Raw genomic sequence first — 12,345 nt, forward strand, 5'->3', positions numbered from 1 at the left:
TTCTTTTAAATATGGTAAAATTGCCATGAATTCACCATGAAGGTGAAGAGGAGAGCTTTACAGTTTCACCAGGACAATGCGGCAGTGACTGGCTGTTAGAATAGCGGTATCTGCCCAGTCTTCTCAGGCTGCCCAGAGCATCCTCCATCCAGCTCGTCTTCTGCTGCCCAGCTGCAGAAAGATACAGGCAAAATTCCTGAAATGTCATTCCAGCTTGTTTTCTATTTGGAAGTCTGTTTACTCATCTGGAAGAAACGGATATACCTCCTATACCTAACCTGTGAATTTCTTCACTCCTATACCTAACTTGTGAATTTCTTCAACAAAAGCAATTGACAAACCTGCCTCATTCAAAAAAGGGATTCACAGGAAAGGGATTTTTATTTTTAGCTTTCAGGGAATACAAGGAGCTGGCAACCAAAATAGCAGCAGATGGGAATCCTGTTGTCTCTGCACAGGAAGAACCTTCAAAGGCCTTGGGCCATCTTTCCATCTCAGCAAATCCTTACTTGAGCTTTCAGTCACATTTTGGAATATGTGATCACCTTCAAACAGTTTGATAAAAAGTCAAGCAAACTGGGTAGAAACTGCATGGTGTGTTAGGGCTGTTTTCCCCTCTACTAGCAACCGTTTCTTCCGGATGAGTAAACCCTGATGAAGGGAGGCCTCCCTATGTATTTCAGCTGTTCCGTGTCTTCCCTTCTTTATCCACTAATTCCTGGCATTCCTTTGCATTTTTCTCCCATGCTGAGTCCTCACCTGGCATTTCTGAGGACTATCCGCTGCGGCCCCAAGATCTTTTTTCCTGAGTGGCAATAGCTCATCATCACATAGGTAGTTTGGGCTGTCCCCCTCCCCCTGAACACTGCGTTTATTGATACAGCCTGTCACCTGCCATAACCATCCCTCTGCTGCTTCTCGCAGCCAGCTTTCAGTCTGACCACCCAGAAAAACTCGGTGGGTCACCAAACTCCATCATTTAGGACGAGAGTAAACGGCCTCCAGTTGCACCAGGGGAGGTTTAGATTGGATATTAGGAACAAGTTCTTTACTGAAGGGGTTGTCAGGCATTGGAACAGGCTGCCCAGGGAAGCGGTGGAGTCACCATCCCTGGAGGCGTTCAAAAAATGCGTAGACGTGGCACTTCAGGACATGATTTAGTGGGCATGGTGGTGTTGGGTTGACGGTTGGACTCGATGCTCTTAAAGGTCTTTTCCAACCTAAACGGTTCTACGATTCCGTTACTCAGTCCCTTTTCCTGGAAAGGCTCAGGCTGCCCAAAGGATCCTTCCACAGCAGGTGAAACAGGCGGGAAAGTGGAGAGTCCCTCGGTGCGTTCCTCCCCTCGAGGTGCTCCCCTTCAGCCGCTGACAGAAGACTGTGCAGCTTTTCACCTCATGGCAGCCAAGATGGTTGGCGAGTCTTTGGCGGCGGACTCCCCAGAAAGTCCTTTGAAATGTCTCCTACACTGACCAAGCAACCTTCCTCCTCCTCAACCTTCCTCCTCCGCAACCTTCCTCCCCCGCAGAGCCCCTCACACAGTGCTCTAACCGGGTCGGGCTGAAGTCTGACATGGCGCCGGGGAATCCAGCCCCCCCTCCTCGGCTGGCAGCCCGCGCTCCTGTGGAGACCCGACCGCAGGTTCCCTCACACCCCGGGCCTGTGAAAGAAGGGGACGGGGCTGAGGGGATGGGGAGGGGGCTCCCTGCTTTCCACACGAGCACCTCCACAGAGACCGACCCACCGGTGCCCGGTCCCCGCTGGGCGCCAAGAGGCAGGACAGCGCGGAGACCGGGCCCTGCCCGCCGCCCGCCCGGCCCCGGTTCCCGGGCTAATTATTAAACCGTCCCCTCAGCCGAGCCCCGAGTAGCCGGACCCCGCACTGCGGACTCCCGCCCTCGTTAGGGACCAGCGGGCGGGCACCGACCCCCCCCCCCCACCCCCCCCGTTCCCCCCTTCCCCCCCCACCCCCGCCCCCGGGCCTACCGGCCACACCGCGGCGGGGAGCCGCCGGTCTGGCCGCCATGGAGGGTGAGGCGAACGGGACCCTCCACCCGGAGTCCTGCGGCTCCGGCCAGCCGCCCTACTCGCGGGAGCTTCTCCAGAGTAAGTGCGGCAGCCTGGCATGGCTGAGGTGAGGGAGGGAGGCGTGAGGGAGATGGCGGCGGGGAGGAAGGGGGGGGCTGCCCGCCAGCCCGGCTGCTCGCCGGCCGGGTCTCAGGGCTTCCCCCCCGCCGTGAGGAGATCTAAGATGGGGAGATGGCCCCGGAGAGGTGGTCTGGAAGGGTTGGGGTCTTCTGAAGCGGGTTCAAGAGGCTGAGGCAAAGGCTGAGGTTTGCAAGGCGCTGCTCGGTGTGCCTTTAGATAGGCTGGAGTTGGTACCAGAGGTGAGCGTGAACTTCTCCTAAATTAAGCGTGGCTCCACAGCAGTGCTCTCCTCTGTCCCCAGAAGCAGCTTTCTTGGGAGAAAATACACCTCAGCCATCAGCCGTGGGTAAAAGTCGATACCCACACCCGGTGTCAATGGAGAGTGAAACCCGTCAGCTGTGGGTAAATGTTGATACCCGCACCCAGCATTAGGGGAGAAGTAAAAAAGAATTTGGCGAAGGCGTCAAGTGTCATTTCAGGCTAGATACATCAGGGGCTTATCCTCGCATTGTTCCTGTGCCTCAGAAACTTCCACCGAGCCTCTGAAAAGTTTGCGTGCCCAAGGAAGTTAAGCACAAACATGCCTATGAACATACAGTGGAAGCAAAGTACTAATATTGAATAAATATATTTTTGCTTGTTGTCTGCCTGGAAAAAAGTTCCCAGAATATGTGTTTATTTATTTATATTATGTATTTATTTATATTCTGTTACGTATTCACATCCATCTAAGGACATTTGTCCTGGAACTCCACCTTTCTGAAGGGGACTTTTGCATAATGCTTTGAGAACACGGAGGCATATTCTTCCTGTATGCTGTCTGTGGATCCTGGAAAGATTTAGTCATGAACTTAAGTTTAAGTATTTGAATCATCCTGTGAAGTCAGTGGTCTGTCTGTGTAGCTAAGGATGAGTGCAAGCTGTTGCAGAAATAGAGCTAAGAAGCCCCTCAGAGATGGTGTCTTTACATTAAATGTTTGGAATGCTTACGAAATAAATCAGAACTGTACGTTTTCTTTTCTCTCTCTGCAGGCCTTGACCTACCAGGGAGATTTCTCTTTGCAGTCTTGACTCTGATGACACTAATTGCCAATCTGGTGTTTATAGAGGAAGCGGCCTACATCTACAGGAGAATTCCCTCCTTCAAAAGATCAGTGATAATTTGGATTAATGCTGCAGCTCCAGTAAGTTACCATGGAAAAGTGATGAAATTGAAAGTAGGGTTTTGCTGAAAATCCACATGAACCGGCTTTATCTCTGCCCTTGGTACAACCCTCCTCCCTTTCCCTGTAGGTGATTGCTACTACTTCGTGCATTGGCATGTGGATTCCTCGCTCGACAATGTTTACAGATTTCACAGCAGCAGTGTGAGTATCCTGCTTGTTTCTAGACGTTGCCCCAAACCCTGAATTTCTTCCTTTTAAACATCTGCTGCTCTTGGTAAACACAGTCATTTTGTAAATTTAACAATTTAGTAATTTTTGGTTTGAGTTGAAATCTCTTGGCAGCTCTTTTCTGGGAGGTGGAAAATGCTGAAGCAGTTCCCAGTGCTACAGTCCCCTAGTGTGGGAACCTCAGTATGAAAGATCTGTGACTCGCATGTAATTGATCCCTTGGATTGACAGTAGCTTTGAAGCAGTACTCTTTCTTTCCGCTCTCTGCATGTCATGTGGAATGAGATTCTGACCTGTGACTTCTTCGCTGCGCTTTTACTAATGATGAACCGTGGAGGTCTATTATTAATGGTGGCAAGTGAACCTCCGATGAGTATATCAATGTAAAAATGTTCCACAGTTCTCCTGATAAAAGCACTTTCTGTACGAGCATGACAGCTCTGACGTGCACAAAGAAGGGAGAAATGTGGTCCTTGCTTTCTGGAGGTGATGGCGCAGCCCTGGTAGGCAGAGCCAGGTGGGGGAATGCCGTGGCCTTGGGCACTCCGCAGTTGATTTTGGGATGATTTTGGAACCCACTGCAGGACAGTGTCACAGACTCTCATGAATAGCCTCACCCCACGTCACACTGCATTTACTAAGAGAGTAGAGTAAAAAAGGAGGGAAAACACAGTAGCAGGGAGCATACAGCAATTTGTGCAGGGAGTGCAGATTGCCAGCAACTTCCAAGAATCCAGTCCTGTGGCACTTCAAGCCTGTCTGAATCCCTCCCCCCTCCCTTGCCCAAGCTGCAGGTTCCTGTCCCCTCACTTGCTGCTACTACCACTCAGTCTCCAGCTGCACAGCAAGCTGCTTCAAGGAGGCAGTGCAGCTGAAGAGGACCTCTTTTATTTGGTGAGGTTGGATTTCAGTGAAGCCGTTCCCTAAATCGGTTAGGGACAGGGAGGAAAGGGCGGTTGCATGATCTATAGTTCCTGGGAAGGGTTGAGAATGTGCAGGCGGTGAAGGAGGGAGAGGTGGGGATCAGCTTTGGCTGCAGAGGAACCGCACCCTGACTGGGCCACACATTTGATGATAGCTATATATATATATACATGAACCTAGCCATGTTTGCTGGGTTGTTTTTTATTTTAGAGGAGGAAGTGGACTTGTTCTAAAGAGTTTGGACCAGTCAGGACTAGATAACTGATGGAAAAATATGGCTGTAATGACTTGGGCCAGAAAAACCTGTGCTTTAATACTGACTCTGCCAACCAGTCACCAGTGCAGCTTTAGGAAATTCCACAGCTGCTCTGTGCCTCAGTTTATTCCTCTTTCGGTGAGGTTAGGGCAGTTCTGGTCCTCCAAGGTGATGGAAAGCAGTAGTGCTAGAATTTTTGTTGATCGCAAAGCGCAAGCTGTAAAAACCCTGGACAGAAGGCGGCACTGGCCTGCGCAGGCACGTTCAAGCTGGCATTTTCTTCCTCTCCTAGATTTTTTGCCATAGTTATCCACAAGTTCCTGATGATGATGATTAAAGAGTGCGGAGGTCAAAAGCTGCTCCTCAAGCGTTTTGAAAATGGTCACTTCAAGATCAGCACCGGTCCCTGCTGCTGCTGCTGCCTTTGCCTCCCTCGTGTGCGCATCACTAGGTGAGTTGTCCTTTAAGTTTTCCCAGCTGCAAAACGGCTGCTGGGATTCAGCCAACTTGGCAAGGCCAAGCTTACAGCAAAGGCCCTCCCCGCTTCCCGAAAGTCAGTCTCAAGCTGTCTCTCTTAAACAGTGCCATCGCTTTGGGGCTGTACACCACCACTGATTTATTTCATTTTTATAGTGCAGAATTTTGCATAAGAGTCGAGAGTATGAGCTCTCTCAGTTTAACCCAGTGCAGTGTTCCCACTCATAGTAATGTTGTGCACTGCGGCATCTCCCCAACTAATCCCATTCTCTTCCAAGAAACCATTTCTGTAGTAAGCAGTGGTGTGTGGGAGGAGGAATTTCTACCGTAGAAAACCTAGTAATTGAGATTTCAGTTTCTTTTTGTTCCAGAAGGGAACAAATGTCTCCAAATTGGGTACTTTACACGAGCAGAATTGTCAAATTGAGGCTGTCTTGAAAGAAAATTTCTCTTATTTTGATGAAATTGAAATGTTTCATTCTAATTTTGACTTTAAAACTACTTCAGATTAAAAGAATTTTTAGAACAAAAAATAGCTGTAATTCCTGGAAAGCTTTGATCTCAATGAAATGGCATTGTCTGGTGAGGCAAAAGCAAATATTTTCTTCTACTAAACTTAGTATTAATGCATCTTTGAGAAGCGGGGTGAGGATGGAGAGCTGCACTGATGGGAGGCTGTATACTGTAACATAAACTCTGCCTCCTTTGAGCACTGTCTGGTGGGGCTCCTCCTCCGGCTAGTGTCACCCTGTCATTTACACGCTGCTCCACAGCCTGGAAGCCTCATGTATTTCCCAGGGCTTTCCTGCTGGCACAGAATATGAGAATGTTTCTCTCAGTAAGAGCAAAAGCTGACGGATTGAATGTGCAAGACAGAGTTTTCTATGAGGGCCCGGACATCGGTGTCAGAGGGTCCTTAGGGACTTTATGGTCTGGTTAAATGAAAGTGGCAAGTAGAACACAGCATAGCGGTTTGTGATGCATTTGCAAAAACATTCTTATTTTTTATTGTAATAATTCTTCCTTAAACTGCCTCATTCGGTATTGGAATTTAAAGTCTTGTTTCCATCATTTTATTTTAATGGAATAACGCTAGTTATTTACATGGAGCGGGCACCGAGAAGAATAGGTAGTAAACCAACCAAAAAATGTACCTCCAAAAATGGATGTAATACAATGATGTAAAATCAGCAACTACCGATAATGACTCTGACTAATTTTCATGGGCATTGGTTCAGGCTCATTTCAGCAGTCAGAGCTGAAGAAATGCCGTGGGACAGAGCTGTGCTATAGATCTGACGTGTCAGCAGTATATTTGTTTTTCTTTCCATCTCTGTCACCCTCTGTATAGGTTGTGGTGGCTGGGAGCTTGGGAGAGGATCCTCTACTATGTGGTCCTTTTAGTCAGTCCGGTGACAGCTTACGCAGAATGATATTAGCTAATATTAACTCTTTTCAGGACCTAGATATTGCCTACTACTGCTGGGGGGAAGGACAGCTGCCTGTTCAAAAAAAAAAGGCTTTTTGCTTTACAGAGGGCTTAGGGCTCCTTCTCCAGTGTCTGTAGCACTGGGAATCCCATCTGCTGTCTCTGCCTCTGACTTCTAGCCTTTTCCCATTACAGGGTACAATTTTTTTGAAATATGAGCAAGCTATACCAGAGAAAGGTCAGTCTCATATTCCTCCCATAGGTATCTTATGGGGAAACAGGGAGCTACTCCAAGGGAGGGATTCATTCTTTTAAAAAACCATATACTATTGAGAATTCCTGAGAAAACTAACAAGGTACAGTAGACAGATGAGGCAAAGTAACAAGCCATACAATGGGGAGAGGTGTGACAGAAGAGGTCTGATGGTCAAGAAAGATAGACCTGCATTGACAAGGGAAACAACTTGGGGTGTTGCAGTGACTGCGCTGTTTGTCATATTATTCTTTATAGCCCTTTGGGAATAATAAATCTATGAAAAGGCACACACACTAAATGGCTGGCCAGTTGCAGGCCTTTCCACATGTGTTTGTGCCACTCATAATCCTGTGGTTATTAGTTATATTCATTGAGCAATTCCTATAATTACTCGTTCATGGCTATATCCTGTAGCATACTAAATGGCAGCCTGTTGTCTGCTGAGGCATCTCTGATGGCAGTCTCAAGGGTCCAAGGAACTACATTGAAGACAACATTGACAATATGGGAAATAATACACATTAATAGACTAAAACATGAGCCAGCCGTAGCAGCGACAGCTTGTCCTGTGAAGGCTGAAGCAGAGTTCAGGTCAGTCAGCTTTCATGCCCTCTGTTAGAAAGTGCATCTGCCCCTTTCCTGGTGGCCTTTAATGCTGGCTGGCCAGGTTATTGTGTATGGGCTGTGTTCTGGATCCAGTTTATACTCACAGAAGTGAGGAAATCCTGAGCTGTCCTGCTGGCCTCGTGCAGTTTGCCAAGTGAAAGATAGTTCCTTTCTTCTGTTAGAGTAGAGAGGAGCAAAACCAGATGCTTATGTGGTAGTATTCATGATGCACTGAAAGACTGTAAGTCCTTTCACCTAGATCTGTATGATTCCCTTTCTTGATCTGCCACAGGACTAGGAAGTGTCTGAACAGAAAGGCTGAATTGTCCAATTTCATCGCAGAACTGAAATAGTAAGGGAACAAGGCAAGAGAAAGTGGCATTATTGTTCAGAAACCGGTTATGCTGCTACTGGCTCTCTGGTTAGCTTCAGGGCAGAGAAAGACATCACGTTTTGCCCAGCTTTGGTTAGTATGCAATTGCTGCAGAACAAGAAAAGTGCTATCTTTGTAGAGACTTTACTAAATAAACACTGGGTAATTCTTGGAAGGATTTTCTTATCTTGAAGCTGTTCCTCCCCAGATTTTAGCCGCATGCTATAGGAGTGGGAAAGTTTTGCAGCTGATGTTATCCAAAAATTGTTATTGAAGTTGCTAATAAGATCTTGGCCTATGCGATTTTTTTGTTGGTTTTTTTCCCAGACGAACTCTCTTTTGGCTCAAGCTGGGCACCTTTCAGTTTGCTTTCCTTCGACCCGTGCTCATGTTTTTATCAATAGTGCTTTGGACTAATGGCAATTACACCCTTTACAATGTAAGTAAATATTTTAATCAGAGCTGGTCCACAAAATCCGTAGATTTTAGGGTTGATGTTAGTATCTTAGCCTACAGCTAAACTGTGAAATGTGGGAGCACTTCCAGGTAAGTCCTTACTGTATTCTTTTGAGACCCTGAAGCATATAATTTCTGCCTTCCCCCAGACTCTCCATTTCCTGGCTTCCCTTGGAAAGAAACTGGGCATCAGGGTGGGTTGGGCATCAGATTATGCTCTAATATGTTTCCCAGCTTGTATGATTAGAATATAGCGGGACTGCAAGTTGCCCTGTGGGATGTACTGGCCCTGTGTTTTGTAAGGTACAGCCTTAAGAAACAAGTGTATGTACTGGCATCTAAACAGGAAGCCTAATTCTATGTTTTTTCTGCAAATCATGGTGATTTTTATATCTGTGCAAAGTAGAAAAGATAGCACTGTACTTCTGCTTTGTACCATGTAAGTTGCAAGATGATGGAGAAGTCTGTATCTGCTAATAATTTTGCACCTCTTGGATAACTCAGATTGAAAGTAATACATTTTTTTGTTGTTTTATGGTATAAAATAAATTACCCCTCTGAGATGTCATGCTGAATAAGCTCTCATGAGCTGCTGAGCATTCCCAGGTGCTGCTGGGGCCGGATTGAGGGGTTGTGTCACTTGTTACCTTCCCAGGATGAACAGATTTACATGTCCCTGCCTGCCGGGTGAGAGCACTGTGCTAACACTCCAGTTGGTACTGTGCAATTTCCCCATGCAAACCCCAGCAGCTGCTGCTGCCATCAGCTTTCACGGAGATAAAAACAAGCATTTTAACATCTGCATCATCCAGTTCACAACTTCTTCCTGGAAATAGTAAAATGCACTGTAAAGTTTTGTAGGTACGCCTGTTTGATCTGCTTCTTAGTTATCTCCCAAAGGAGCTGCAATATGGATTAACTGCTTTGTTGGTGTCCTCACCATTATTGCTCTGTGGCCAGTTGCAATCATGTTTCAACAAGTTAGGACTCTCCTTAACTGTAAGAAGATCATCCCAAAGTTTGCTCTTTATCAGGTGAGAAGTTTAATATTTCTGATAAGAATTGCTCTTAACGGCTAATATAACACCGTCTCTCTGGTTCTTGGTTCTTTGTTGAAAAGTTACAGTATTTTTTTTTTTCCCTGTGCAAAGGCATATTTTTACCTGATTAAAGCTGCATCCCTTTGAAGCACTCTCCTTGGCTGCTGTTCAGTTTCAGCTTGAGCCAATTTACCTCTGGTCTCTCAGGAGTGCTGGAGATGTGAAAGCTGCGTAAAATCCATTTATCTTTAGGCAACTGAAATCAAAACAGCACCTTCTGCGGGGCCTGAAGGAAGCTTTGTAGATGCAGTATCCTGAAACACAATCTTAAAATGCTGGTGTGTACTTTTACAGACTAGGAGAGGATGTGGAGCATTGTGTGGGTGGCTGTTGTTCAAACTGTTTCAGCATATCACAATGTTCTGCTCTGACAACATTTTTCTTGGCCATTCTGCACTTCAGAGTTAGATAATAATGAAAATACTGACTGGGAATCATTAAATAGTAAGGAACAGAACCAGATAGGTTAGAATAAAAAAGCCCAGGGACCGGGCCACCCTCTTCTACATCAACCTGAAGAGAGTACAGCAGAACCCTTGGATACGCATCCTTCTTAAACAGGACCTGTAGAAAGGCTGGTGCGCTAAGGTTTCTATTAAATAAATTATTAAGCACTTATAAATGCAATAAACAGGATAGTCACACCTGCAAAGCTGCATTAGGGTGAATCCAGGTTTAGGATGGCAAACTCTCTTAATGCGAGGGTTTATACTCAAACAGTTGCACCAGCAGCTAGAGAGACACTTTTGATATCTCTGAGGCAGCAAAGGCCTAGCTCAGCGAATAGCAGGTAATATCACGCGTAAGTGATTGCTGCTGAACCCAAGCTGCGAAGAGTCCTTCATCCCTTCTGGCAAAGAAACCAGTCTCATATAACTTGAGGAACACCACATCTCCCTGCTGTGGCAAAAAGAGGAGACAACAGAAAAAACGTTCTTTGTGAGTCCTTCCTCCACTAAGGGAGAACGTAAGCTCATAGGTCAAATTAACAGGAAGTTTTTAAAACATCATTGCCTATTATTCAGAGCTCAGTACTGTTTAAAATCCCAGCTGGGAGGTCTGCGTATATTGCACCTACCAAATGAAGGGCAGAGAAGAAAGACTTTCCAAGCAGAGGTTTGATATGATACTTAAATTCAGAGCAATATCATCCTGAGCTAAAGATGAATTCTGCAGAATGGCAGGCAGCCTGCTCGTAGATGGGAGGAGAGGGAGGGCAAGAAAGGAGGAATGAGGCAAAAGAGGGTCCATTACGAAAGCAGAATTGTTGTGTGAACTATAAACCTTTTTCTGGTAGCTGAGGCATGTTTTCTCTTTCTGGTGCAGTTTATTCTCATCCTGAACCACTTGCAGGCAGCTATTATCAACATCTTGGCCATGCAAAGAATCATTCCCTGTGCTCCACCACTCTCCTCTTCAGCAAGAGGAGCATGTAAGTTCTTCCGGGAAAGATCTTCTTCATTTACTTACAAAGGTGCCAGCTCAGTGTTGCTAACTGCTATATATGGTGTTTTCCCAAAATACTAATTTCCTGGGATCATGTAGCTTTTGCAGAATCTCAGCTTTTACTTAACAAACAATAACAAGAGTTTCATAGCTGTCGTAGCTGCAGAGAAAAGCTTGATAATGAGAAGAGTTGGAATCAGAAATGAGAAGAAAATAAACCAATGTGCATAGTTACTGTTAAATCTCTTGCGTTTTGGATGCATAACTTATTGCATGCTTATTGATGGGCAATACTGTAATTCTGTGACTGATTTTATTGCCAAGTGTGAGAGACGCTCCGTTATGGGGACAGGATGGTAAAGCTTGTTCCTTTTGCACAGATGAAAATTGATAACCCAGGTATTCATTTTGTGTCTGATAGTCATTTCCCCCTTTTGGGGGCTTTTCTTTGCCTCCCGGGTTTTTTTGGCAGATATGACCCAGCAGCTCCTCATCATGGAAATGTTTTTGATAACCCTAATCTCAAGGGTTGTCTATCGGAGAAGGTCCTGTGAGCTAGAGCCTCCAGAGTGTATGGCTGAAGAATCTGAGGCCAACAAGCAGACTCCTAAGATTATCCTGAACGGCGCAGTTAATGAAGATGGATTGCCAAGGTTTTAGAAGCCCTCTGTGCTCCTGTTCTGCCGGAGCTGGAAGCTTCAGGAGCATGTATATTCTTGCACCATAAATAGCCACTGTCCATGTCAGAACAATTTCTGACATAAATGCCTGTGAGCTGTAGTACTGAAAGGACCACTAGTGGAACGATAACCCTGTTTATTCTCCAGTGATATATACATGGTGTGAGTGTTTTCATACCATGCAATTTAGTAAGATTTCATACCATGTACTTTTCTGCTGTTACTGAGCACTTGATGGTAGCCAAGCTCTCTCACAATGTGATTTTATTTTATTTTTATTTTTTAGCTATTAGAATGGCTATGGTTTAGAGTTAATGCAGAGTCATTCTTGCTCATCTCTTTTGACTTTTTAAAATCTTATTTCTCCCTGGACTGCTGTCATATGTTCAACACAGCATTTTCCCATCCTTCCTCCATTAAACTTTATCAGCTCTCATTCTGTGCCACGAGCTCACCATAGCTAATTCTGATCAGTAAATACATTTGCATATGTTTGTTCTGAAATCCCCAAACCTGTCTGGGCTCTCCACCTACAGAAATTATGATCTCTTTAGGGCAAGACTTTTTACATTCCTTGGCAATTCACCTCCTAACTTGGTAAATACACAGTTGCTGTTTGTAAATATGGCACTGGCGGATGTTCTTCCTAGGGACAGCAGATCCTCTGTCCTGGAAAAAGAAAGTAGGAGTTAGAGTCTGAGGTGTCTTCTGCCACTGGTCTGTGACGTTACGTGGTGCTTTGGTTCTCTGCTTGGAAAATGGGAATAATGACACTCAGGATCCTTGTGCTAATGGTGTCT

At 45.7% G+C, this 12,345-nt stretch overlaps 1 protein-coding gene across 1 annotated transcript; it reads left to right on the plus strand.

The window, feature by feature from the left end:
• Positions 1 to 2,024: 2,024 nt before the first annotated feature.
• LOC104834205 (organic solute transporter subunit alpha-like) lies at positions 2,025 to 11,525 on the plus strand. Its single transcript, XM_010571381.1, has 8 exons — positions 2,025 to 2,106; positions 3,181 to 3,332; positions 3,442 to 3,515; positions 5,015 to 5,173; positions 8,191 to 8,302; positions 9,207 to 9,353; positions 10,746 to 10,851; positions 11,338 to 11,525. Exons 1-8 carry the CDS (start codon positions 2,025 to 2,027, stop codon positions 11,523 to 11,525), a joined length of 1,020 nt encoding a protein of 339 aa, XP_010569683.1.
• The last annotated feature ends 820 nt before the right edge of the window (positions 11,526 to 12,345 follow it).

The sequence above is a fragment of the Haliaeetus leucocephalus genome, unplaced genomic scaffold (genome assembly GCF_000737465.1).
Source record: "Haliaeetus leucocephalus isolate CR32 unplaced genomic scaffold, Haliaeetus_leucocephalus-4.0 Scaffold317, whole genome shotgun sequence".
NCBI classification, from domain to species: domain Eukaryota; kingdom Metazoa; phylum Chordata; class Aves; order Accipitriformes; family Accipitridae; genus Haliaeetus; species Haliaeetus leucocephalus.

What these genes read in the sequence shown, in the direction of transcription:
- LOC104834205 (XM_010571381.1), top strand. Translation starts at nt 2,025, where the DNA reads ATGGAGGGTGAGGCGAACGGGACCCTCCACCCGGAGTCCTGCGGCTCC. An exon ending in CCTCGTGTGCGCATCACTAG is followed by an intron (nt 5,174 to 8,190) that starts GTGAGTTGTCCT and finishes TTTTTTTCCCAG; the next exon opens with ACGAACTCTCTTTTGGCTCA. An exon ending in CTCTTCAGCAAGAGGAGCAT is followed by an intron (nt 10,852 to 11,337) that starts GTAAGTTCTTCC and finishes TTTTTTTGGCAG; the next exon opens with ATATGACCCAGCAGCTCCTC.